The sequence below is a fragment of the Poecilia mexicana genome, unplaced genomic scaffold, assembly GCF_051168715.1.
Source record: "Poecilia mexicana isolate PSO_F unplaced genomic scaffold, ASM5116871v1 scaffold_8, whole genome shotgun sequence".
Classification (NCBI taxonomy): domain Eukaryota; kingdom Metazoa; phylum Chordata; class Actinopteri; order Cyprinodontiformes; family Poeciliidae; genus Poecilia; species Poecilia mexicana.
The window spans coordinates 18615568-18643419 of NW_028263377.1; the positions used below are offsets into that span (position 1 = coordinate 18615568).

Here is a 27852-nt window from a genome sequence, read left to right on the forward strand (position 1 = left end):
TTTATTTTTTTATATAATATTTTTAAAACACCAAACATATAAATGTCCATCCACTGAAATCAGAAAGCTTAGAGAAATTGTGAAGTAAAGCCAGTTTGTGTATTATTTTATTTAGACCAGTTCTCAACACTTATTTCCCTTTTGCTGCTTAACCCAGAATCAAGACGATTCAGAATATTATCAAAGCCACAACAGATTTATTTGTCATAGCCTACAAGAGGGCATATATCAATATAAAGTTATTGCTTAACTGTGCCCTTATAAGTATTGATCTAACCCTAAACACATATTCAAAAGATCCTCCCCAACCAAGTTATCAATAGGCTCGTATTATTGCTCATCTTCTCTCATCATCTTCCGCACCTTCTCCCTCCCACCGTCTCTGTCCATCTCCTCCCTCCACTCCCTTTTCGCTCCACAACCCAGAGCGACGCGGCTGTCGGAGAAATCGGGAGACACAATAGACCGTATTTGCGGGGCATCATGATGTTGGAATTTTTTCCCGTAAGCAAACAGTGAAGTAGCTCATGTGGACGATCCATATTGCCGCGTCTGTTCAGTCACACACGAGCTGGAAGTTTCGCTGGATTTAAATGTTGCCCACCGAGATTTCAGGAGGAGTGTGTTTCACCTCAAGGTAAGACTCCGAGATCCAGGAACAGGTTGTCGGAGAAAGCAGCATGGTGAGATGCAAAAGAAAGTTGTACTTGAGTCAATCTTTATTTTTCTAAAGCAAAGCGCTCTGGGTGGGATGGGGTTTTTTTCACTGTAAATGTGCAGGATACAATGAGAGTTGCTGATTTTTTTATTTTTTTATTTTTTTTAGACAGAATGGATGATGTCCGGAAAATTTATACTGTTTTTCTTCTATCAGTTATTTCTCATATATTCCTCATCCTAGATTTTGTCCACATTTATCTTATGCAGTCAATCTACTGACCTACTTTTTTATGACTGAGGGAAAAAATTAAATGATAGCTCAAATAAAATTAATTCTTCTTCTTATTCTTATTATTCTTATTATTCTTATTCTTATTATTATTATTATTACTTTGACTACTCAAACAATGCTTAACTTAACGGTAAAGTTATGGGTTTTATTTAAATTACTAAATGGGCAGAATTAAACCTACGTTTTATTGACTGGTTGGGGAAAAAAACAGGATTTCAAGCTTTCACAACCTATTGAATGGCAATCAATTCATCATTTTATTGAAGCCACACAACAAAAATCCCCAATCAGATTAAGTACATTTGCATAATTTCTTTGCTTAGTCTGATTATTTTGTGAAACAACGGCCCAAATATTTCTTTCCTATGTTTTACAAGTAAAATGTGTTATAATAACCATTATTGGGGTTTGAATTATTATAAGAAGGAATTTCAGACGGTCTGATGGTCCAGACAAAACCTGATATTTAAATTAATCTTGTTTTTAGCGTTTGAAAAATTTGCTAAACTATTTTAAGTCCTTTATGTTGTTCTGAATACGCTTTCTAAACAAATTAGATTAAAAAAAAAATCAAAGTTGCATTTTTTATACACATGTAGAGACTCGATTTTACTTAGAAGGTTTTGTTTTCTTCTTTCTTTTTTTTTTTTTTACCAAAAATATATCTGGTACAATACGACTTTAAAAACAATAAATTTAAGACTTTTATTGCCATTAAAAACCTACATGACGTTTAAACCGAATTTAAGTTCAATATTTAAAGCAATACGCATGTTTTAGTAACATTTAAAATAGAAATGAAGGTGAAGGAGAAATAAAAATCGTTTTGTGCATGCTATTTTTTCATTTTATTTTATTTTTTTCGTTTTTCAATAAAACCTAAACACTGTAGACTTCAAAATAAAATTAACATTTTAAAAGTGGCGTATACAATGTAGGCGTGTCAGGGCTGAATGAGGAATCTGAGGCTCATGCTGAACTACTGAGATGTTTGAATCGAAAGCTAATATTTGATGTTCAAGTTTGATTCGTTGACTTTTGTAAATATATAAATATATCTTTATATACATTTCTTTTTGTTATTTTTGTCATTAAATTTCCTGCATTTAAAGACTTGAACCTAGTCCAATGTAATAGTTTTTGAAAATTGTATTTAATATTTATTATCTATACATCAGTGCCGCATGAAAAAAAAAAAAAGAAAGAAAAAACGGATGCTTAATTTTCCATCTTTGGCTTATGTTTTCTCGTGGTTTCCTTCGGTGTTTGAATGTCCTGCAATGATTTCTTCGATACTGTGTAATTTTATGTCTTTAGCGATCACACTGAGGGAAGAAGAGAAGGAATGAAAACTGAAGAGAACCAGCAGTCCTGTTTGCAACAGCCTCCGTCCTCTACACCTTTTGGTGAGTTATGTGTTGCAACACTCAGATGAACAGGGTTTTATGAGCAGCTTTTTAAAACAAAGATATCTACGATGAAATATGTTTGAATGCTCGACATATGAAAATTTCTAAATATATAAAAGAGTGAGCTAAATTCACCCCAGGGGTAAGTAAATATAAGAACACTTTAAGATTTAATTTGAAATTACTTGCTGGATTTGAGATTTTAAAAAAAGTCGCAAGCGCAGTGTCAAAGGGAACTATGATGTTACTTATGTCACGCAATATCACGTCATTTTAATGAAGCGAGAAGTTAAAATTTGAATAACTTTAAATACGATTTGTATCAAAAAAAGTTGTGTAACCTTTTTGCTTTTGGAACATCAAAAGGGATATTCCCATTTTTTTTTTCTTATCAGGAGAAAGAACAGTTGGCTTGCGCCAGATGATAGGCTTAAGCCTTTTTATTTATATATCAGAACTAGTTCTGGCCTTTTCGCTGTAACTGTGGCAGTGATATGCTCCCATCAGGTCCAGATTTCAGAGGAGGAGGAGAAGTGTGCGCGGGCTGCGAGTCTCCCATCGCCGACCGCTTCCTGTTGCGCGTGAACGAGCGGTCCTGGCACGAGACCTGCGTCAAGTGCGCCGTCTGTCTGAGCGCACTCACCGGGACCTGTTACTGCAGGGACCGTCTGCTGTACTGCAAGCATGACTATGAAAAGTAAGGCGCATTTATCAACACATTAAGATGAGAAAAATCAATTCCCTAACTAAGCGTTCTTTTAAAAAATACAGTTTTCTTTATTCTTTGGAAACGGCCCACTTATAAATGTACACTCAGTGTTTTGTTTTGTTTTTAATTGGCTTCAGGTGTCTTTTGATTTACATATCGCCTACAGTTTTCTCGTGTAATCTCTGACGTTGAGGGTCAAACCCCGGTGCAAATGAGACCATGTGTTCAGGTTCTGGTTAGTATTAAGGTAGGATTTGAGGTTAAGTCGAAGGGAGGGTTCGTAGAGGTTGTGCATAATCAGTGGAAGTCGGTGCAAAGGGAGCCAGGGATGGGCTCACTAGCTGTGCACAGGAAAAAGAAAGAACAACGTAAAAATGTCACATTAACCTGTGCTGATGATTTGGTTAATTGTTGTCTCCATCAGAAAAATGCTTCCAGAATGTTTTGCAAGAAAAACGACTTTTTGTTTAATGTTTTCAGAGCAAAACATATGATTAATAAGAAAACTCTACAAAAGGTCTGAACTTCTGCACTCCCACCATGTTTAGAAAATCCTGTGATTAAGATGTCCCATAAGGCCCGTAAGTCAATTATTCTAAACAACTGCACCAAAGGCACAGGTCAAAACTACACATGCAACACTGGAATCACTCAAGCTGTTGGGAAATTTTACATTTCAATTCAATTAAAACTGAAGCTGACACTATCAGAGTGTATGTGGGATATACACAGGTATTTAGATACATATAATAATTAGATCATCATCAATCACTTTATTTTGGTAAAATGAATTTGAATGCAAATGCATTCAAACCTTACACAGTTTAAAGATCTTAGCCTTTTATGAAGAAAAAAATAGATTTTTTTGTATTCCATCAATGCTTCTATCAATATCAAAGCTTTTCACAATTATTAATTTATTTGCAACAGCAAATTAATTTTGTCTGAACTTTGCGTAGGCAACAATTTGCCTATCAAAATCAAATTTCTGTTAAATGTATAAAATAATCATTTCCTAAATATACACAACCTTATTTGCATCGACAACCTTTTACAATGTTATACCAAAGTGTAAAATAGTTTTAAATATAGCAGCTGATAAAATGGATGGTATACAGTTGCTTGATGATTGAGCTTTAGCAATACTTTCATGGTCATTTCCTTTTTTTTTTTCTTTTTTTTTGCTCCATGCTAGTCAGTGTGTGTCTGCAGAGGAAGCTCCTGCTTGGACAGCTTAAGGAAAAGCCTGGAGCTTGTTATCATTGTTTTGAAATGTGTTAGACGGCATCCAGCAGCACAGACTCTCCCACTGTACCTGGCATCTGGAGGAGAGAGGGTGAGAAAGAAGAAGATCAAAGCCCCATTGTGTGACGTTCGTCTGTAAAAATGAGTGGGAAAGTACAGGCAAAACTGCATTTGAGTCATGATTATCTGTGATGGAATGAAAAAGGCAATTTGATTTTCTTGTGCAATGAATATAATTGCAGATTCAGATCAACAGTAAGTGCTTAATTCGTCACGGCGTTGTTTTAGTTGTCTATGCATATGCTGCGTTGCCTTGTTGTGTGAGGTGGTGCCAGACTTGGCACACGGTAATGTCTGTGACCTTCAGCAGATCAGCAACAATGTCTCCTTGTTTTCCCTGCAGACTGTCCATCAGCGCCTTACACTACACACTCCCCCATCTAAAGCAGGTGTGTGCACTGCAACAGAGAAGGTTGTCCAGGAATTTGGATAATGCATAAGAACTTTAGAGGAATTCACACAATTATTAACACAGGCTTTTTTTTTTTTTGCTTTTTTTTTTCCTCTCGGCTTTTTACATGAGACTCAGTTTCGGTAGTGCTCCATCTGATTCAGGAAAGATCATTTGCTCGATGATGATACAGACTTATGAGTTATATTTGCATGTTTGGAATTACAAAAGTAATATTCAGATTATGTATCCTAATTTAACATTCATATCAAGTCAGCATCTTACAAACTTTACGAGATTTTTATGCTCATATCTGGCTTGATTACGTCATTGAGCACAAAGACATGCGAAAGCTCCGGCTCCTTCACAGCGTACCGTACCCTAAGAGGGACATCCTCACGTACTCTTTTCCTCATAATCCATGAGGAAAACATTGTTTATTTTCTTTAGAACTCAGCTAAATGTAAAACTTGCATGTGGAAGGATGAGAGCAGTAGACCAGATTTAGAATTACTGGGTTGGGATGAAAAAGTAAGCATGTCAGGAAACAACAATTCACATTAGAAAACCAATCTTACATTGAAATATGAGCCCATCTCCCACACAATGCATCTCAGCTTAACTGCCTGAAGGCGAAACCTAATTCAGCATTTGCATTTTTAATATTTTTGAAGGACTCCCTTTCTAATTATTCTAAGATAGTTGCTTTAAAGCTCCAAATGCGAAAGTAAGGCTTCAGCACAGCAGTGGAAATATCTAGATGAAATTAATAATCAGGTTTAACAGCTCGAGTACAGCATAGAAGTATGAAAATAGTTTCTATTCCATATTGTATTCAAGGTTTATTGTACATTTATTTTTGCTATAGACAGTAAAAAAATTCCTTTCAAATAGATTGCATTGTTAATATTTGGTTTGGAAAACTATAGTAAATAACATCAATAGGTCAAATTAAGGTATTATGATTGGAAGCAGAGTATTCCAACCTTAGCGATTTTGTCTCAATAAGACTGCTGTCTGGCAATGCAGGATCTAGAAAACTCTTCTATGAAACCATAAAAACAGCTTCAGCCAAGCGGGAGACTGGTGCAGATACTAACTAATGCCATGCAATGTGGGTTGGGAGGCACAGAGAAGTTTAAATGTTTAATATTGTCTGCAGTTTAAAATATACATAATTATATACTGCACATAACTATACTATGAAGTGTCTAAACAGAGTTCTGCTGAGTGTGGGGTTTTTTTTGTGAACTTCTGAGTCTGAATCCAGGGATAGCAAATATATTTCATCTTCCGTTCTACACCTCCACCCCATCAGCCATCCCTCTCCCTGTCTCTTGATCCATTACCTCATTCATCACTGTCTCCTTTGTAATAATATTTCTGTATACCAAACCTCATTTCCTTCTTGTTGAGATTGATAGCAGTGATGACACCAAACAGTTTATCTCCCCATTTATCCCTTGTTTTCTCTTAATCGCCCCACCACCCGCACCACACTCGCTGCCTTGTGTCTCAGGAGGCGAAAGGGAAGAAATTGTGGTGAGAATGATTGGGTTCTGTGCTAATTATTGAAATCTCTGGCTGTCCGGGTGACAGATCTGACTGTGTGTTGCTGTGAAATACTAACACAAAATTATGTAATACGTCAAACAGATCACAAAGGTTTATTTCTGTCGGCCTCCACAATGATTATTAAACAAAAATCATATGCTTTTACATTATTTTTAAATGTGCTTAGGCAGAAACGTTTAACTAAAAACACTTTTATTTGTTATTTCCAGCAGCCCATAACTATAATTCATTAAAAAAAACAAAAAATTCAAGTAGTTTTAATGTTGGTGTTAAAAAACAGATACGTTTAAATACATGAATCATCCAATTATCCGAAACTAAATGTTTTATTTATCAACGTAGTAAAAGATAGTGAGCCTGATTTTATTGTAATAAATAAAAAACAAAAAAAGTTCCTTACAAGGTACAACTAAAAGTTAATGTTTTTATTGAATGTTATTCAATGGGTAAATTTTGACTGATTTTGACATGTCAGAACTGCAATGTTTGCAGACGTGGATAAACTTATTATTATCGCTAATAAAGATTGTTAAAATGCCTGAAAAAAGATGGGATGGGTCTCATGTAACTCATGTAAAGAAACAATTTTTTCCAACAAAAAAAAAAAAAAAAAACCCTGAGCCTCAATATTTGGTTACTTCAGCAATTCCTTAAAATAAATGTTAAATGATATGACTTGTTTGACCAGCTTAGAAAATTATCTTTCTCTTTCCTGGGGCTATAAATATGGCATGATATATGTCGACGTCCAATTCTGTCAGCCAGTGGCCACACAGCCGGACAACGATGCATATTTATCTTTCCATGCACTGCGATGCACTGGGAAGTAAAATCACTTTTGGAAAACAGAACATCTCGACATCTTGAGGGTCACCAAGTCTCCATAACAAGTTTTAGACATTAGCTGCACGATAAGAACTTTTTGAATGTCAGGGAAGGACCCCTCTATTTCATCAACATAAACAATAAACATGTATTGGAACTGTGAGCTTTGGTTAGATAAAACACCAATTGAGCTTTTCAGCATCAGTCACTGCAGGTGCAGCACCTATGATAATGTGGGCCTGTTTCTTCAAAGACACTGAAAACCTTGTTAATCTTGCAAGGTCTTTTCTTGCCAGTAAACCAAAAATGGGTAATTTGGCCAACACATATGCCCTAATAAACACAAAAATAGTGTAAGAAAAAAAAAAAAAACCTTCTTTCATCATCATATCAGTCACTAGATGTAAATCCAAAAGAAAACATGTAGATTAAGCAAAATAGAAGAAATCATAAGAGAAGAACCACAATTTTATTCAATCTAGGAAGTGTGTGTAATGAAGAATGGTTAAAGATCCCTTTCTCTAAATTCTCCAGACTTGTGAAATGTTAAAGGGGAAGACAAAGTTCTGTCCTGTCGGCAAAGGGGGGGTAATGCAAAGTTTCAACAGTGAGGGTAGCCATACTTGTACCACTCCAAATTTTGCTGAAAGCAAATATTTCTCCCTAATCAAATAAATGTGCTTAAATTAAAAGGTGGTGTTTTCTAAACTTTAGTGTAAGAGAAAGTTAGTGCAAAAGTAAAAAAAAGAAAAAGGTGTCTTTGTGCACACCATTACATATATTTTCCAAAAAATCTTTTCACATTTATATATAAACTCATGTGAAGGGATCGAAATATTACATTCATTGGCATTTTTGCAGTTTTCAAGCACCACAATGCTCTTTCCTGAGCAAAACTAGCAGTTCAACAGATGATGGTTGGATGTTTGCCAGAAGAAAACAAAATGGGGATGAGCGAGTTTGATGTCCTTTTGTTTTGTTTTGATGATGTGCTGCTGACTAATATGAGTTCTGATAAAATGAGTAAAAGAACATATAGCAAAAACTTCAAGTGATCGAGAACAGGTTCAAAATGGGACAAACAGAGAAAAGAGGAAATATCTGAGAGTTTTAGAGAGAAAGGGCATACTGATGGGCTGATTTTTATCTGGTATATTGTGTGTTTGTGTGTGTGTGTGTGTGTGTGTGTGTGTGTGTGTGTGTGTGTGTGTGTGTGGGAGGGGTCGTGCGTTTGGTATTGCCACTGTTTTTGCATAATGTGAGATGAGACCCCATCATCTTTCCTCCCCCACAACAATTTTATAACAGACAGCTAATAAATGTTTCATGGCAGAACAAGCTGCTCGCTTCAGCTTTATTAAATCTGAGATAATAAAAGCAGAGAGGGAGAAGGAGAAAAGAGTGAGAATAGGGGGCTGCATCAGAGAGAGAGAGAGAGAGATAGAGAGATTGGCATAGACTTTTCTCTAACCAGTCTGCTGTATCTTCTGTTTCTGAGGTAACGGACCCCACTGTCCCCCACCAGCCCCTCCCTGCTGCTTCCCGCTCCACCAGAGTCAGACAGGAAATGAGAAACGGGCAGACAGGATATTGCGTTCTGGTGGCCTGGGGATTAACTGTTTTATCTAAACTAACACACACCCTATCACTCACGCTCACAAACACACATCTACATCCTGACACATAGCATTCATTCTTGATCAAAGACACACAAACCTACATAGAAACACGTTTCATGCAAACCATGCATGTCATACAGGCTTTTGGTGACTTTTTTAATATTTCGAAAAAATCAATTCTGCTCTCTAATCCACTTGCAGTTTTACTATTGTGAACAATTTTTAATGAGACTATAAAACTATATGTGAGGGTTTGGCTTTGGAAAGCAGTCATTAACGAACTACTGACATTAAAGGTTGATGTGTTAAGCAAATGACAGCATCTGTCGCTGTTTTATTGTTGTATGTTTGCATTCATTCACCTTATCTGTGTTTACACCACAGTTATCTCTGTGTTTAAGTTTATGCTTGAGTGCATGAGGTGGTATCTATTTGTCTGTCTTTCTATCCATCTATCCATCTTTCTATCTATGGATATATAGCGTGTATATATATATATATATATATATATATATATATATATATATATATATATATATATACATCAATAAATGTAGCCATATACATCTATATATTTATATATAGATAGATATATATGTGTGTGTGTGCATAGAAGGAGAGATGGCTGATATATCCCCATATTTATTGACATAGAGATATATAGATATATCGCTATACCCATACGCGCGCACACACACATACACACCCACACGCGCGCACACACACAAAACCGTATGTGTGAGAGTGGTGGCTGGGTAGCAAGTATCGTGGGGAATGCTGGGAGATTTTAATAACACAGAAGCAGCGCAGGGAGATTTAATAAAAGGAGATGATGTGATTACTGAACCCTGGCTCTGAGCCATTTTGCTCCACAGAGCAATATCCGCCAAAAGTGTGCACGCATACGTGTACACACACACACATACACGCATGCGAGCATACACACGCACACACACCTAAGGAATAAAAACAAAATGCAACTTAAAAGTAAGATTGATGCATATGATTTGTTCTTTTTTCCTCTATCTCCTCAATCCTTTTGTTATACCTTAATTTTCAGGGAGCGCCAGTTATGTGTCACATGTTGCTGTCAATAAGTTTGCAGGAATCAAAATGTAGCACATCAGGACCTAAGTGTATCATATTCTGAGAGTAAATAACAGTCCAGGTGTTTTCAAGGCATTTAAGTACCACTGCACCCAAACCAAGAATAATTTAAATGCAGTGTAACCAAACCAATACCTGTATAAATATTAATCATGACAACACAGGGATGAACCAAACCGTAACAGCTCTGAGACGCATACATATTTATGAAATGAGTGTATTTCAGTCCAGACAGTGTTAAACTTGTCGGAGCTCACAGGCTAAACAATGCCACATGACACAGCTTAAGGGAGATGGCAAAGATTCTGGTTGTATGCCTTGGATCTAGAGAAATACAAAGAGGAAACACGTGATGATATCAGAACTCTACGAATGCAGCACATCTCTGTCTTTCTGAATTTGATCTTTTAATCTCTGGGCTCTAACCTTCTAACCCTCGATCGTCTCAAAAAAAAAATCCATTGCATTGCACATTAAATTCCCTTTTTTGAATCTTGAACAAAACAAAGTCCTGACACTTGTATTCCTTTCTATATGCATTGACATGTAGCAATGCACAAACTGACATTTTGTTTTCCCACAAAATAGCTTCCAGTTTAATTGGCATTATTAATCATTACTTCAGATTCCCAAACAGATGAATTATAAATGCTCAGAAAATTGTAACATGTTTGCATAAATGTGGTGAAGCTAAATTTAGGCTGCCTCAAGTGCATGGTTGCCCTCTCTCGTGTTTATTGTGATTTTGGTAAGCTTCCCCCCAAACATGACCATGTGCGAATGATACTTCTATTAGAGGGATTAGACTGATCTACTTACAGACCCCCCTCTGTGGCAGTTACCCCAAGTTGCCTTCATGTGCCATGTTGAGTAAATTCCCATCGTGCTGTGTACACATTGATTAGGGAGTGTGGAAGTTAACCACACACATCATCCGTCTTATGTCAAGCAGCCCTGACAATTCTGTTCTGTTGAGCATTGTCCACAGTGAAAGAAACTATTTAAGATACTGAAGTGTCTATTCAGATGTAAAACTACACTGATGGGTTATTCTTTGTAGAATATGCTTGTGATACCACTGACTACCACAGCATTTTGCCCTTTTTACATATGAATTGTCTGTCTGGAGTGCATTGCATCGTTATAATTAGAAAGTAGGTTTAAAGACAGTAAAACATAAGACACACAATTAGGCTATTGGGTTGACAACAGGTAGCCTACTTTTGTTTTTGGTGTCAAGTTTGAGACACTGTCATTTGGGGAATTTGAGGAGAGCATTTGGCAGATGGATTGAGAAAGATTAGCTGCAGCAGCTGCGTTTGGGACGGAATCACAGATTAGAAGCTCTAATGTGCAGACCTGGCTCTGTCTTTGCACTCCAGATTTGGGCAACAACACCTTACTCTCACTCATTCTGGGAAGGTCATTACTCAGCCTTCATCTCCTCCTCACTTCATCCCCTCCCTTTTCATTCTCTCTCCCTTCCTAATAAGATCTGTGTTTTGTTGTGATGCTATTTCAATATCCACGAGTCTTGACTGTTTCTAGAGCTCTTCTACTCTTGAGATCCTCATTCTTCAGAAGTGATGCTGATGTTCTTGTGCATTAAAACTAGAACCTCGCTGGAGTTATTTTAAACCAACAGCACAATAATAGGTGTTGCATTTAAGTAAATAAGTAAGGCAGTTGTTGCATGACCTAATGTTGGTTTGCATGCATGCATGTGTATGTGTGGGCTAGTACCTGTGTTTGTGTGTGTGTGTTTTGTGTGCATAAGTGAGAGGAGAGAGATTAACCCCATGCTATCACCAATCCCTGGTTATGAGTTTACAGCGTCTGTCTGGCCATCTCACTGTTTAAACAACAATCTAATTAATCCTGTCTTTATTAGTTTCAGTGAACTGGGGAGGCAGGCTTGGAGGGCATGAGGGAAAACTGGGAATGCTGGCAGAAAAGGCTGAGGGAGGGGGAGGAAACCAAGTGCAAGAACAGGGATTTGGGAGGAATTTGAAGTCAGAGACTTGGGCCCTGTGAATGTAAATAGGCACTGGAAGTAATTGTGAAGCATGGGAGCAATTGAAAGGTTATAACATCACAGAGGGGGAGAAACAGAGGAACAAAAGAAAAATAGGAAAATAAATGGATCCAACAAAGACCTAATTTACAGAGTAGCATATGCATTTTTAAGATTATGGTTTGTATAAGGTTACCCGGAATGTAACAAGTTCTCAACATTTAAGGCTTGTGCTGGAAAATGCAGTAGATTATCAACCAACTACTGCCACCTACTGTCATTAGGGAGAAACCAAAACACAAAACTGTTGGAAGCAATTGTTACTCATCTTAACAGATGTTCACCTTGTTGCTCTGTGAATTGAGTAATGCCTGTGCAGTCTTTAATTAAGAGGCTTCACTCATCTACATGTTAATTGCAGATGAGGGTAAATATATTAGAGATCCTTGTTTGTATCTTCAAATTGAATTGCCTTAACTGCCTTTCTGCTTTCACACATCAACCAATCTGAACGCATACGGGCACGTTTCTCTGCTTCTTTCTACTTTCAGGCTCTTTATAAGGAAGTGCAGCGCTTGCCTGCAGGTCATTGGACGCTCTGAGCTGATAATGCGTGTGCTGGGCCAGGTATACCACCTGGGCTGCTTCAGCTGCTGCGAGTGTGAGCGCCGACTGCAGAGAGGTGATGAGTTTGTGTTGAAAGAAGGCCAGCTGCTCTGCCGCATGGACTACGAAAAGGAGAGGGAAATGCTTGCTGCGATTAGTCCTGCTCCAACTGAATCAGGTGCAGTGTTTGATGGAAAACTGTTTAACTTGTGCCACATCTAATAGAAGTCACAATAGAACGTATTTCTTCGAAAAATTCTGATGGCTCTTTGTAAACACGTAGCCCTGTCACATTTTACCAAATAACCAAGTAATATGATGGGGAATAAAAGAATTCAAGCTTGTGTCAGGTCACAAGTAATTGTAAAGAGATTATCCAAATAGCGATACACCACAAAACTGCCTTGCCGAGCACACCGTTTGAGCTTTGTCAACACTTTGTCTTATTCAGTGAAAAGTGAGGATGAAGATGGTGGGGGAGGATCTGGCAGTGGGAAAGGTGGTGATGAAGGCAAAGAGCACAAGCGTTCAAAAAGACCACGCACCATCTTGACTACACAGCAGCGGCGAGCTTTCAAGGCCTCTTTTGAAGTATCGGCCAAGCCATGCCGAAAGGTGGGTGAATCAGCCTCTTATCAGTGAAAAAGCATGCCAAACAGACCTCGACTTTCCTTTCAGAGTTCATTGTTTTATCCTCGGTTGTCCGATAAAGCACTGAAAAACTCTAACCTGTAGGTGAGGGAAACACTGGCTGCAGAGACTGGCCTGACAGTGCGGGTTGTCCAGGTGTGGTTTCAAAACCAGAGAGCTAAGGTCAGACTGTCTCTTCCTTGAAGATATGTACAATCACTTTACATGTTAACACCCATAGGAGATTCTCAGGGTATCCTATTTTGTGCCCTAGATGAAAAAGATAGCTCGCAGACAGCAGCAACAGCAGCAGCAGCAGCAGGAACAAGAACAACTGGGAGGGAGCAGGAGAGGGCCTAGCAGAGGGGGCCGTCAAAGCAATGACGACAGTGAGGGTAAGGGAAAGATTTAGAAAAAGGCAGACAAAAAAAAAATGAAGCATTTAAAATGAACCTCTACCTTTCCAGATGGATCTAGTACTCATGGAATGGATAGCATGCTGGGATATCCATCTTTGCCACGTCAGCAGCTACTTTCTCTGGACCCCAACATTTACGGCGGAGAGCCATTCCGACATGGTCTGACACCTCCTCAACTAAACAGTGAGCAGATCCACTCCTACGGTAAGACGCACTGATAAAGCCTCAAGCTTGATTTACATTTTCATTCTTTAAAGTCATTTCTGACATCCTTCTTTTTTAGTATAACTGAAAAAGACAAATGTTGACCACATATATTTGGATTCTCCTCTTTCTTTTTGCTGCAGACTCAGAGACAGTCTTCCATGACTTGGACAGCGATGGAAGCCTCAGTCACCTTGGTGACTGTCTCTTGGCAACAGGAGAAGCTGGTCTCCTGGCAGGACGAGTAGGAAACCCCATCGACCGTCTGTACTCCATGCAGAACTCGTACTTCACCTCCTGACCCTTAAAAACTCTCATCTTTACCCCACCTGTTCCACCTTTCACCCCCTGAGAAGCAACCTGCCTATGGGACTATTTTCAATTAAACTGGCTGCAGCCAAACATACTCCAGAGCTTTTATTGCTGGAAAACATCCTCACAAGTCAAGATGGTTATAACATCACTCTGCTGATTAGCATAATGTCCTCTCGTGCTTTCCTGAATAAGAATCATATGCTGGAACTACGGGCACTGTAAATTTCCATGATAATGCCTTCTATTTTTTCCATCGTATTTATGCCATACTCGGTGAGAATATTTCACTTCACTTTGAGACAGAAAAACAATAACCACACATCGATCATTAAATATAAATAAGTTACAGAATTTTAATGAATCAAGTTAAATGTATGTAGGAGTTGTGGTAGTTTTAAACATTCGGGGTTCTAAATACTATTAGTACATTGGTGAACTTTCTTTGTTCTGTCTGGATTCATTTTTATCGGTGTGTGTGGTTGGCTGGAGCATATACAAGAGTATATGTATGGGACTACAGTTTTGCTCTCAGGTTAGTGTGTATGTTTGTGAGACCTGAGTGTCATCTCAGGAAATTGTGCTGGATAGAATGACATCTTTAAATCCCCTAATATTTCTAATTGTATGTTTTTTTTTTTGACAAATGACAGCTAAAAAACAGTGGACCAAAAATAAATTACTTTTGCATTTAGAAAATAGATGACCTTCCAGTGTCATTTGAAAAGCCTTAAGTGGAAACAGGGTTGTATAAGTGCTCATTACTTTAGTTTACGCTTTTATATCATCGGTAAAATTTTAGTGTAGTAAATTACAACCAAAAGATCTACAATGCCCAAAACCTAGGTCTTCAAGTCCACAATGATGAATTCCAATTGTAAATGTGAATACAACTGTGTCACACCTAACTGTTGCAATCAGTTTCTGTAATAATTTCCTTTGTCAAAAATATCCTAATAGATACTGTTGGGTAGACATTTTGTACCTTCTGTGATAATCAGCAAATATTTAAACTATAGCATGATATTTGTGTGCCACAAAGTAGATCTATAGAAATAGAATCCAATTTTATTTTGGATAGCAAGTGCTGCTGAAAGGATCGGAGCAGACTCATCCTGTGGCGCAGCACAAAAAAGAATTAAGGTGATACCCGTCTCATTTAAATGTCAGTGATCTGCCGAAGCCTGGGGTACTCTTAAGAAACTGTTTGATTCTAATAATACATGGCGTTTTTACTGTGATATTAATGTGAATGTAACTTATTTGTGTGGTACTAGATGACATTTTATCTATTTTGTTCAGTGACAGCAAGGTGATGTGCTTTGAATTTAATGTTCATGTATCTTTCAACACAATCTGCGGTTTTACCTTTAAAGTAAAACTGCCTTATTTGTCCTTAATACAATAAATAATGAAAGACTTACCAATCGCTCACGTGGCATGAACTAATAATTCACCTAAAAATAAAGCAATCTATTTCTCCTCCATGACTCACACCAAAACCTTTAATAATTGAACCAGAAAATGTCTGTTCTGCTTAATGGTCACAAGGTTCATAACTCAATTTCCTCCCTCTGTCTGTCTCAGTAGTCCTGCTGATTAGAGGTGAATAACCTGTTCTTTTTTCTCCTATCTTCCCAAACTCCCTATTGCTCAGTGACCGGATAGTCAGGTTTGTGTGGGAGCAATGCATTCCAGTTTAATATTTGACTATGACCTGGAAAAGGCATCAGCAGTAAGGACATAAATAATCAGCATAAAACAACAGAGGGTTATGACATCAAATGAATAATGGAAACCTAATATTAGTTAAGTAAAACTGGGGTACACAAAACATTGCAAACCTGACTTATTTATTCAAACGCAAGGATACACGATATTCAAATGGTGTAATGTACAGTGCTGGAGCATTCCTATTTTTTTTTACATTTGAAATCAGTCACAATAGGTCACAGTAAGACGAACAGATATTAAACACTCACCACATATATATAAATTCAAATAAACACAGTTGACACATAAAAATCCAGCTTGTGTAGAGGTTAGGTCTGACGATGGAAGTTGCTGAATCCTACGATGTGTCAGAACTTGATTCTGAAGCTAGGAATAAAAGAGCAGAGATTAGCATAATTGTTTAAAAAAATGTGGAATTTGATTCAATTTTCCAACATGGTAATTGTACATGGTTAACCCCCTTAGTATCAACAAAATGGGGTTACAGTATAACCTTGAACAGTCAAAACAAAGTAATACTGAATAATGACCTAAATTTGGAGTTTACTTGCATTTTCTTAATTCTAAATCATAAAAACAATATAAATCCATGTGACATACAGTACATATAGAGACATTTCTCATCATTAGAGGGTTAATGGAGTTGTGTCAGAGAAATATTTTACAGCACAGTTTGCACAAATATATCTAAAACGTTTTATGATCCAGTGTTTATGCGGGATCTTTGCTATCTAAAAGATGATGATAAAAAGGAATTGCCCTTTTAGCTATCTGAAAGGGCAATTCCAGTAAAGTCTTACCCACGCTGCTGAGGTCAACGGAGTCTGCACAGCCTAGAAAGCGGGTCACGTGTGGCGAACAAGAGGTAGGTGAGGTCAGGTTTTCTTTCAGACATTGCTCAAATTTCTCAAATTCTGTGGAGCAGTCTTCCCTGATCTTCTGGATCACTGGACTGTAAACATTAAATGGTCAGGCACAAGGAAAAACGTATAGGTATATAGGATAGATCAACTGACTTACTGTGATGATGTACATTGAGAAACCTTGAGTTTTAGGTCATGGCACTTGTGTTGCCAAGACGTTGGATTTGAGGCAACGCATGACCCATATGTCTCCAGTTCTTTATAACAGTACTTTGCTGATATTTCCATAGCTGCTTGCCTGAAAGGAAACATAATTATATAAACAGTGGTAAGTGGCGGGTCAATCTTATCTATCAATTTGACAACGTGCTAAAGCAGCAGAACTCTAAACGGAGCATTGTGGTGTAATATTACTAATATAATCCATTATTTCAATTCTTACATGTTGATGTTTGAAGCTGTGTCGAATCGACTACGGAAGCGTGACAAACAAGGTTAAACGACCACTACTTCAGCGTGTGGAAACGAAGTCTATGCGATTAAGAGCTACAACACGCACACCCATATTTGATTGGAAGGAAAAGCAACGTCCTAATGATGTTCTTCAATTTTGTTGGGGCAGGTTTGTGTCTGTCATGCATGTAGGTAACGCCCCTACAGTGACGTTTTTTATTTAAAGGGGCAGTAATTTAGTCGCACGTAGAACTACTTTGTATTTTTTAATTTAGATTGTTTTGACTTTACTCTAGATGTCCTGTAGCAGAGAAAATACATGCTTATTTTAGCTTGTGAAACGCCACCCGATTAATATCGCTGTAAATCAAGGAGTAACCCATACACGTTTTAAATTTGTTTTAATTATATCAGAAAGTACAGCTTAATACGTTTCTTTTAATTTCTTGTACTTTAGTTAGCGTACTAAAATCTACGATTCTCCAACTTCTTTGTTTTATTTGTTTCCTTTTTACGTTTCCCTGTGTTTATTAATTTTATTTATTCCAATTTATATTGAAAAATAACTGCAGAAAGCAACCTGAAATATTACTAATTTGGAAATCTCAGTAATGTAAAGGCGTTTTGAAAAAAAAAAAAAAGATAAAAAGCAAGTTGGAGGTAAACTGACGCTCTTTAAATATGACGTGTCTTTGCGTATTTGCGTATGCGGAAGCAGCGGTCGGGAAACAGTCAACTCAAAAGACGGGCTCTCAAAGGTGGATAACACACCGCTTCGTGCGTAGAATCGTATTTTTAACGACTGTAGCGAGACGGGGTGGTGGTGGATGGTAGAGGGGGCCAAAGGAGGGATTCGGATACAATGAACGACGCCAAGAAAGACGAGAGTATGGCTGCAGACGGAATCCGAGGACCGGGTGAGCTACAAATGGCCCCCTCTGTTAACCACAACCAGAATGACAGCGGCGCCGGTGATGAGCTAGTAAGCTCGGTGACGCTGTACAGACGGAGGCCCCGACTGCTACACGGCACAGTCCTCCCGTTTCTGGCTGTTCTCTACCCTGGCTGGGTGTACGTGTGGTTAGGAGTGTACGGTGCCTCGGAGTATCCAGAGGCAGGCCTCCTCGCGTTAGCCGCTATCGGGATCGCGCACGTCCTCACAGCACTCTCTGGATACTGGTCCGTGCACGTGCATTGTTGGCTCACTTGTTCCAAGGTAAATGCAAGTTATAGCAAATTATGTGCACTTTTACAGCAGATAGTCAAAAAAAAAAAATCCTACCTATTTTTTTAGCTCAATAAAAAAATCTCACATACAGTATAATGAGATTTTCTCTACTCCTGAACATGTCAAATAGCACGTGTATTAGTGCTGGCTGTATTTTAAGGTTTCTATGCATCACGTAATGTTTTATACATTTTTTGACTTTATGTATACATTATCTATAAATAGTACTTATCCAAAATATTCTCCTTTTGAGTGTTCTCTTTCAGATGTCCACAGAGTTTGTACTGATTAGTAAACATTTGCTTGGTGATAACCAATGAAAATGAAAGAAACAGTACAGTTATTAATCCTATGTCAAATTTATATATTTTGATATATTTGTATCTTTGATGGTTGATGGGCAGAATGTCATTCTGGGAAACTGAAGTTCTTGTTATGACTTCAAATACCAGAATAATCAATACCTGTCTTAAAGATCCTGTTTATTATAAATTTACTTGCATTGGAAACCAACATCTGTTATGAATCAAATAGTCAGAAGGTAACAGATCTTTTAAACTACCCAACATTGAACAAATGCAGATCTCATCAAAACTTTTGCTGAAAGGCATGTTGATTTCATCATCCTCATCATTCCTCTGTTTAGGGAAAGTTTAGCTATTTTCTCTGTATATCAGCGGGTTGTGCTGAGTATATCATTAGGGTGCTCCAAAAATAAAAGTGCTGTCCCAAAAGCATGTGAATATATCATCTGTTTTCTTTCTTTAAATAAAAACAGGAGCCAGATCCCAAGCTGGCTACGCTGGCAAAGGTCATTCCCACCCCTAACAATGGTTCTGCTGAGCTTGTCACACTCCAGAGGGATCAGGTTTGTTCACATCTTTAAAGACTGATTTCCCTATGTTGTCATATTTGGAAATATGTTACTTCCCTAAAATGCTCAAATATAGTGTGACAAGGTTTGTGAAAGCCACACATGCCATTACTGTTTATCAAAGATCTACGTGCTTAGAAATTTGGCTTTATTTATCTGGAAGTTGTTAGGTTAATTTAGATATTGGTTTTGAATTTTATCTATTACTTGGATGTTTTTTTTTGTTTGTTTTTTGCCACTGCAATATATGTTTTTTAAACGTATGTCCTATGTTTGGATCAACAGGATGAAAATGGGGAAAAGATCTTATCTTTTGAGTTTCAAAAGATCCGTTACATTTTTGACTACCAAGAGAAGAAATGTTTCCTTCCAGTGGCATTCCCCATTAACCACCCAATAGGCCACTTCCAGTCATGGCGTGGATACCAGGAAGAAACTGAGCTAAAGGCTGCAGAAAAGCGATATGGCGCCAATCGTGCAGAGATGGTTGTGCCAGATTTTCTGGAGCTCTTTAAAGAAAGAGCAACAGCTCCTTTTTTCGTCTTCCAGGTACGTGTGTTTCTTTTTCCTGGAAATGGTCTGGGTTCATTAGTCAGGAAGAGAAAATGTAAATGCTTTGCATCAGTTTGATGTTATCTGCCGTTTGTCCATCAGGTTTTCTGTGTGGGGCTGTGGTGTCTGGACGAATACTGGTATTACAGCGTTTTTACTCTGTTCATGCTGGTTGCATTTGAGGCATCCCTGGTCCAACAGCAAATGAGGAATATGTCAGAAATACGCCGCATGGGAAATAAGCCCTATATGATCCAGGTAAGCTCGATCAAGTTTAAAATGCATTCTGTTGCTAATTTGGTCATAAGAACTTTATAGTGAAATGATCAAGTTCACTTATGCAACCAACAGAGTTTGATAAAGAATAAAAAGTCACACATGTATCCAAATTGAATTGAAAAAAACATTTTATATTAGGCCATTTAATAGTGCTGAGGGACTTTTTCCATTGGCTTCATGAAGAGAGATTAGACCTTTAAAACATATTTTATCCAAATTTCAGAGCTCAGTCTGTTTTCCATAAATATATCAAAATATCATATCAAAATAAGTGCATGTACGTTTTTGATAGGTGTATCGCAACAGGAAATGGAGACCTATTTCTAGTGATGAACTAGTTCCTGGAGACATTGTCTCCATAGGTGAGTGTGCAGTCCTAAATGTTATGACTCCTTACCTCAAACCTTACATTCATTTTCGGTGTTGAAATGTGTGTTTTCTATTCTATAGGACGCTCACCCCAAGACAACTTGGTTCCCTGTGATGTGCTGCTTCTCAGAGGACGTTGCATTGTGGATGAAGCCATGCTGACTGGAGAGTCTGTCCCACAGATGAAGGTTAGTAAATAATATAGTGATGTGGTAAACTATTTGCTTCAGTACAGATTTTTACTGTTTTTGCTGCGTCTAAATATTTCAGAGCAACAAACGATGTCATAATTAGACGGACAAACTCAGTAAAAAAAAATACAAGATGGGGTAACACTTTATTTGAAGGGGGTTGAATAAGACTGACATGACACTGTCATAAATATGAAAAAGCCTTCATGAATATTTATGACTGTTGTCATAAAGCGGCATTCGGTAAATTATGACACTTTTAATACAAAGTTGACATTATTCAAAATGTCTTTATGACAACTTGACATTAACCAAGAAATCATTACTGATATAAATTTGTTATAAAAGTATTACTGATTGCACTTTAAAAATTAGGTAACTTTATGTTATTAAAGGTAAAGTTTAAACAGTAATAATTTCCTGGTTAATGTCAAGTTGTCATAACAAAGACATTTTGAATAATGTCAACTTTGTATTAAAAGTGTCATAATTTACCGAATGACGCTTTATGACAACAGTCATAAATATTCATGAAGGCTTATTCATGTTCATGACAGGTGTTATGTCATGTTTATGAAAGTGTCATGACAGTCTTATTCAACCCCCTTCAAATAAAGTGTTACCCAAGATGGTATTTAAAATGTTAACTGCCTTGTTAAATTATAAATTAAATTTATAAGCCCCGCATTTAGAAAGTTGAGTTCAGTTTCACTAGCCACACTCAAGTCTGATTGCTTCCACACCACACTATTTCTCAAATAGAAAATTCTGATGAGATACAATGGGATAAAGGCGACAAATCATGTCTTGATTTAAAAAAATTTAAGAATAGATCAGAAATCCATTTTGGGACTCGAGCAAACCATAGTGAGAGACATTTTTCTTCCGAATTGATGGACACAAAAAACTTTCTTGATCTACCAAGATAACTCTTAAGCGTTATCTTGGTGCATACCCTGGAGCATACCCTGGAGGTCACATAGGACGTCACTTGTCTCTGTTGAGGTCAGTTTTCATGAAACAAGAAGAAGAACAAGCCTGTCTGGCACATCTGGATGCTTGGGAATCTCTGTTTCTGCTCCAACCCAAAAGCACCAACAGAATTGTTGCCTATTTCACCAGTAGCATTTGGGAGTAGAGTAGTAAAAAGAAAAGCATCATATTTTGAAAACTAAATTATAGATTTTTTGTCTGATATTATTTGTTTGAGCATCTGAAGTACTTAAGTGTGACAAGAAAAAGACAAACCAGTGGTTTAAATACCTTTTCATTGTGCTGTTATTTCAGTCAGATTCAAGCCCTTTTTTTTAACTATTGTGTGCAGGAGCCAGTAGAAGACTTGGATCCAGGGCGGATTTTGGACCTTCAGACAGACTCTCGCCTGCATATCATTTCTGGTGGAACCAAAGTGGTTCAGCATACTCCTCCTTTAAAGACCAGTGCTGGACTTAAGCGTAAGTGCTAGTGCCTCTGTCTTTCCATTTGTCAACAGGAGTATCTATTAGCATTGGACAGTGTATTTATTTGTACTCTTTTTCATTGTTTGCAGCTGTAGACAATGGTTGTGTGGCCTATGTACTGAGAACAGGATTCTATACGTCTCAGGTAAGGAATAGGGATAACTGTTAAATCTTGTGGCAATTTTTTACTCCATTAATAAAACCATCTGTTACTAAACAGTGTGTTGTGACATTGTTCTACAGGGTAAACTGCTAAGGACAATTCTCTTTGGTGTAAAGAGAGTGACGGCAAACAACCTGGAGACTTTTATCTTTATTCTCTTCCTCCTTGTGTTTGCCATTGCTGCTGCTGCATATGTGTGGGTTGAAGGTGAGATGACAACAGTTAGCTCATTAAGATGTATCACAATTTTTTTTGAAAGCCAATAAAACTTGCATCCAAGTTTGTACTTATAGGTCAGAATGAGCGGTGAAGTTGATTCTGAAACATGTCCTTTTTTTATTATTATTATTTGTATCCCTCCCTAGGAACAAAGGATCTCACAAGGAATCGCTACAAGTTGTTTTTGGAGTGCACACTTATTCTCACTTCAGTGGTCCCGCCGGAACTTCCAATAGAGCTTTCTTTAGCAGTGAACACATCTCTCATTGCCTTGGCTAAACTTTGTAAGTTTGTTTCTTTTTCTGCTGGGATCGTAGAATACCTACTGCAACAAATTCACTAAGTGGTATCGAGTATGACGCTTGTTGCTCTTTTTCTGCTTTAGATGTTTTCTGCACAGAACCCTTCAGGATACCATTTGCAGGGAAAGTAGAGATTTGCTGTTTTGACAAAACAGGAACTCTGACCAGTGACAGCTTGGTAGTTCGAGGGGTAGCGGGCCTCAGGTAAACCCTGTCAACCAATTCTCTGTTTGGAAGCGTAAAATTGAGAAGACAAGATTAAATTACAAGATTGTGCTTGTAATTTAGATTGTAATTATTTCTGATTATTTGCCGTTTATTGTACCCATCCTGTTTTCACTGACAGAGAGGGAAAAGAGGTGATGCCTGTCTCTGAGATCCCAGTTGAGACGCATAGGGTTGTGGCTACCTGTCACTCACTGGTTACTCTGGATGATGGGCAACTGGTGGGAGATCCATTAGAGAAGGCCATGCTAACTGCTGCTGACTGGACGCTTACCAAAGGTGCCTCCTACATCTATAGTGCAGTTCATGAGTGTGCTCGGACTATTTGGTTAACAGTGTTCTCCTTATATTATTGGACTAGTACATTTTAAACAGTAGAATGGTTACTTAAGTTGTTTCTTTTTCTGTTTAAACCAGATGAAAAAGTTTTCCCACGAGGCATCAAAACACAGGGACTGAAGATCCACCAGCGTTTCCATTTTGCCAGCGCTCTGAAAAGGATGTCTGTCTTGGCCTCGTACGAGAAACTTGGATCCACCGAACTTTGCTACATCTCGACAGTCAAGGGTGCCCCAGAGACCCTTAGAGGAATGGTAAATTACAGCTCCACATTTTTCACAGACTCTTCACTTCCTTGTCTAAAATAAGTGTCTAAAATACTGCTGTCCGTAGTTTACAGCGTGTCCAGGAAATTATGATGAAGTCCACAGAGAAATGTCACGGGAAGGGGCACGAGTTCTGGCCTTGGGTTACAAAGAAATTGGACACCTCAGTCATCAACAGGTTTGTTTAACTTTTTTTTTTTCTTTTAATCAAAACCTTCGGAGGCTGTTTGATTTTTCTGTAGTGTCTATAAACAGACCTGATAGAAACTAACTAAAATCTCTTTGATTTATGCAGTGCCGTGAGATCAGTCGTGATGCTTTGGAGTGTGATCTACAATTTGCTGGTTTTATGGTTGTTTCCTGTCCACTCAAGAATGACAGCAAGGCAGTGATCAAAGAGATCCAAGAAGCATCTCATCATGTAAAAAAAAAAAAACTAAACAAAACAGTGATGAAAATTTTGGGTTCGTTCTCAAATAAGCAACTTTCTTCTCTTCCTTCAGGTGGTCATGATCACAGGAGACAACCCCCTCACTGCATGCCATGTTGCAAGAGAGCTCCACTTTATCCAGAAAGATCACACACTTATTTTGCAGCCGAGCCTCAATCAGGGTACGCATTAGGTTCATCGCTTAATTCTGCGAGTGTTTTGACACTTGGCTTGAATAACGAGAAGTTTTATGTATAAATGCTGTTTTTCCAGGTCAGTGGCACTGGGAATCCATTGATGGCACCGTAACTGTTGCGCTGCCCCCTCCTTCAGTTTCTTCATTTGTGCAACAGTTTGACTTGTGTGTAACAGGAGAAGGGCTGGCTCGGTTGGGCTGCGATCCCCACCTTCTCCACACACTGTTACCACATATACGAGTATTTGCTCGAGTCAGTCCAAAACAGAAGGTGGGTCCTGAAGCAGCAGCCTTTAAGTCATAGTTTGTGCGCTCTCTTCCTACCTCAATTTGGTGTTCTCAACAAAAATTTGATTTTATGTGTTTTAGGAATTTGTAATCACCAGCCTTAAGGGGCTTGGTTATGTGACCTTGATGTGTGGTGATGGCACAAATGACGTCGGAGCACTTAAACATGCTCACATAGGTAAGTTATTTTTAAATAACTCATAGTGCTGAAACAAGTTTGCCAAGAGTTGCCTCCAGTTGTGAGCAATGAACATTTTGTTTTCTCACAGGGGTGGCCCTCTTAGCCAATGCTCCAGAGCGCATGCCTGAGAAAAAGAAGCGGGGTAGAGATAAGGAGTCGGCAACATCAGACATAAGGCCTGTACCACCTGCTAGTTCTGGTGTCAAGCTGAGCTCCAGAGCAGCCAGACAGCGGGCCATGGCCCAGAGGGAGGAGCAGCTTGCAGCACAAAAGGTGTTCTACTTTATCATTCAACAAAAAATAGTTGCATCTTCTTTTAGAAACATAATGTAATTATAGAAGCAATTAATTAATTACAATAGGTATTCAGCTCTAATTTGTCACAATCTCTCTAGTTGCAACTGTCCAAGAAATATTAAAAATCTCTTTGTTTTATGTTTAAAATGGAGCCTTTAGAGAACTACTGGGATGTCTTAGATTGTTAAATCTATGAGCAAGGCCTAGATTATGGCTAAAGATATAACTAAATTAGACTTAGAATATATTTAATGTCCCACTCATCTTTCAACGTCATCATATACATTTGACATGGGCTACTCAAAAGAAATATGAGCTACTCAAAAAAAAAAAGAAAGCTTACTTTTGTTAACCATTTTTTGTGCTTACTGTAACATGAAGAAACATACACTTCGCTAACCATTAGGATTTCTCTAACAGGAAAAAATAAGTCAAGTTCTCCGAGAACTTGAAGAGGATCAGGTACAAGTCGTCAAGCTGGGTGACGCTTCCATTGCTGCCCCCTTCACGTCCAAACTCTCCTCCATTCAGTGCAGTGAGTCACATGTTTCAATACTTATTTCTCTGTATTTATAAATAAAACTGATTATTAACTCTTGGACTCAATTTGTTTTTGTCTTTGTCTTTATTCCCCCAGTTTGCCATGTAATAAAACAAGGCCGCTGCACTCTGGTTACAACACTGCAGATGTTCAAGATTCTAGCTCTCAATGCACTAGTGCTGGCCTACAGTCAGTCTGTCCTCTATCTCGAAGGAGTCAAATTCAGTGATTTCCAGGCGACTCTGCAAGGCTTGCTTTTGGCTGGATGCTTTCTTTTTATATCTAGGTCAAAGGTTAGAATTTGAGTATTTACTGTAAAGTTAACATGTTTTTTGGTGCTTACTGTAAATGTAAATTTTAAAATTCCACCGTAATTCTGTTTCTATTTTTTTTAAAAAAAGACAAATTAGGATTTTTTTTCCTCCTCTTTTCGCAGCCTCTGAAAACGTTGTCTCGAGAGCGGCCTTTACCGAACATCTTCAATCTGTACACAGTGTTGACTGTGCTGCTGCAGTTTGCAGTTCACTTTTGTAGTCTTGTGTATCTTTACAAAGAGGCGCAAACCAGAAGTCCACCAAGGTAAGCAAAAGTGCAACGGGGTAAGACCAAACACCTCTTGAAAGACCGTGCATCATAGTAATAGCATGTGAAATGTGTTTTTTGAATTAGCTGAGCATTTCTATGTTCAAATAAAACATAGAAATGAAACAGAAATGATTGTTCCCCACCAGTATCGCCTTTGTATTAGACATTTTTTCACAACTTTTTGTTTAAAATGTTTTTGGAGTAAAACTTTCTCAGATTTTATCTTTTTAAAATGGGACGTCCAAGCTGCTGATGAGCAAACACTTGTTTAATTTAATATAAAATCTATACAATGTTTTCTCTTTTTCCTATCAGCGATACTTTGTGAATGCTTTATCATATTTATGTTTTTTTTTTTGTTTTTTTTTACAGAGAGGAGCAGTTTGTAGATCTGTATAAAGAATTCGAACCCAGCCTAATTAACAGCACTGTGTACATAATGTCAATGGCCATGCAGATGGCCACCTTTGCCATAAACTACAAGGTATCTTTTCACATTTGGGACCATGTATTGGTTATTTAAAACCATGTCTAAACAACTGGTGTTTATTTACATAATGGTTTCCTCTTTGTGTCTTACAGGGTCACCCATTCATGGAGTCTCTCAGTGAAAATCGGCCCCTACTGTGGAGTATCGTACTTTCAGGATTAGCAATTGTCGGGCTTCTTACTGGTTCCTCTCCAGAATTCAATGAACAGTTTGCTCTTGTAGAAATTCCAACTGAGGTGAGCTAACATTACTTTACCGTTTCTTGTTTTGATATTCTTGTAATAAGATCGTGTAACATGCTTTGTCTGATTTCTTGCAGTTCAAATTAATAATTGCCCAGGTTCTGCTGGTGGACTTTGTTGCTGCTCTGCTCGTGGACCGTGTCCTGCAGTTCTTCCTGGGCAAAGGAACTCTCAGGCTGCCTTCTTGATCTCAGTGCCAACAGCAAATGCTGCCCTTATAACCAAACTGTAAAGGGACAGGACATTTTGAAAGAGGAAGAAAAGTACGGCTGTTGTTCCAAACACTAGACAGCTGAGATATTCATGGCATGTAGGACTGTTCACTCTGTGTATCCCTTTCTTTGTTCCCCCCTGAACTCTGTACGTCTGTTGTTGTTTTCTTTTTCCATTTGCTTTGTCTCAATTCTAATGTTTTTTATAACTGTCCATTTTTCTACATCGTTCTTTTGTTTTTCCCTCCCCACTCTTATTGAAAGGCCATGAAGACAGCAGTATTGAGTGGAGTTTCAGATTGTGCTAGCCAGAGTGAAAACTACAGGCACAAAAAAGGGCATTCTCCAAGAGAATTGCAATAGTGTTTTGGATTTTTCCCCCTCCCTTGTTTTTGTAAAAAGTGAAAAAGAAATTTAACAGACTTATAAAGATTTAAAATTATGAAGTATTCATTTTGTCTTTTTTTGTGTGTGTTTTTTTATTGTATTGAGAGAATGTAAGTAACACAAATTATTTTTGCTGGTAATTTTGGCATTACTAAGATATGAGAATACAATATAAGTCAACATGGAAACAAGATTGTTTATCAAAGTGTCTATGTCATGGGAACTAAACTAAAGTACTCTTGTTAAAATCTCAAACACTGGAATTTTTATATTTTTTAAATGCTATTAAATTTTGCTTTGATGCCACAACTATCAAAGTTAAAAGATATGCAAGTTAAGTTTAACTGATTCTGATTAAGACAAAAGTAACTCGATGTCCAATTTAAATTGGACATTTGTTTACTTTTAA

The 27852-nt window shown here is 37.8% G+C and overlaps 3 protein-coding genes across 3 annotated transcripts; 2 read left to right on the forward strand and 1 right to left on the reverse strand.

Moving 5' to 3' along the window:
* Positions 1-102: 102 nt before the first annotated feature.
* Positions 103-14066, forward strand: lmx1al (LIM homeobox transcription factor 1, alpha-like). Its single transcript, XM_014983341.2, has 9 exons — positions 103-637; positions 2270-2358; positions 2869-3058; positions 12458-12690; positions 12964-13127; positions 13248-13325; positions 13417-13537; positions 13610-13765; positions 13909-14066. The coding sequence occupies exons 1-9, from the start codon at positions 594-596 to the stop codon at positions 14064-14066; spliced, it is 1233 nt and encodes a 410-aa protein (XP_014838827.1). The 5' UTR covers positions 103-593.
* Positions 14067-15913: 1847 nt separating this feature from the next.
* chchd5 (coiled-coil-helix-coiled-coil-helix domain containing 5) lies at positions 15914-17275 on the reverse strand. The gene is made up of 4 exons (XM_014983347.2): positions 17117-17275; positions 16832-16972; positions 16612-16763; positions 15914-16177 (listed from the first exon to the last, which is right to left on the reverse strand). Coding segments are annotated over exons 1-4 (324 nt in total). The 5' UTR covers positions 17119-17275; the 3' UTR covers positions 15914-16148.
* Positions 17276-17706: 431 nt separating this feature from the next.
* On the forward strand, positions 17707-27498 carry atp13a1 (ATPase 13A1). Its single transcript, XM_014983331.2, has 25 exons — positions 17707-18343; positions 19134-19223; positions 19515-19778; positions 19884-20039; positions 20353-20422; positions 20511-20617; positions 21945-22074; positions 22170-22225; positions 22324-22450; positions 22609-22746; positions 22848-22968; positions 23111-23268; positions 23407-23582; positions 23662-23772; positions 23890-24015; positions 24098-24206; positions 24298-24491; positions 24590-24686; positions 24778-24962; positions 25407-25521; positions 25624-25820; positions 25964-26106; positions 26485-26596; positions 26695-26838; positions 26922-27498. Exons 1-25 carry the CDS (start codon positions 17990-17992, stop codon positions 27030-27032), a joined length of 3591 nt encoding a protein of 1196 aa, XP_014838817.1. The 5' UTR covers positions 17707-17989; the 3' UTR covers positions 27033-27498.
* Positions 27499-27852: the final 354 nt, after the last annotated feature.

What these genes read in the sequence shown, in the direction of transcription:
- lmx1al (XM_014983341.2), top strand. Translation starts at nt 594, where the DNA reads ATGTTGCCCACCGAGATTTCAGGAGGAGTGTGTTTCACCTCAAG. An exon ending in TCCGTCCTCTACACCTTTTG is followed by an intron (nt 2,359 to 2,868) that starts GTGAGTTATGTG and finishes TGCTCCCATCAG; the next exon opens with GTCCAGATTTCAGAGGAGGA. An exon ending in TTCAAAACCAGAGAGCTAAG is followed by an intron (nt 13,326 to 13,416) that starts GTCAGACTGTCT and finishes TTTGTGCCCTAG; the next exon opens with ATGAAAAAGATAGCTCGCAG.
- chchd5 (XM_014983347.2), bottom strand. An exon ending in TCTCAATGTACATCATCACA is followed by an intron (nt 16,764 to 16,831) that starts GTAAGTCAGTTG and finishes TAATGTTTACAG; the next exon opens with TCCAGTGATCCAGAAGATCA. An exon ending in CGTTGACCTCAGCAGCGTGG is followed by an intron (nt 16,178 to 16,611) that starts GTAAGACTTTAC and finishes TTTTATTCCTAG; the next exon opens with CTTCAGAATCAAGTTCTGAC.
- atp13a1 (XM_014983331.2), top strand. Translation starts at nt 17,990, where the DNA reads ATGAACGACGCCAAGAAAGACGAGAGTATGGCTGCAGACGGAATCCGA. An exon ending in AGCAGCTTGCAGCACAAAAG is followed by an intron (nt 24,963 to 25,406) that starts GTGTTCTACTTT and finishes TTTCTCTAACAG; the next exon opens with GAAAAAATAAGTCAAGTTCT. An exon ending in CCTTTGCCATAAACTACAAG is followed by an intron (nt 26,597 to 26,694) that starts GTATCTTTTCAC and finishes TGTGTCTTACAG; the next exon opens with GGTCACCCATTCATGGAGTC.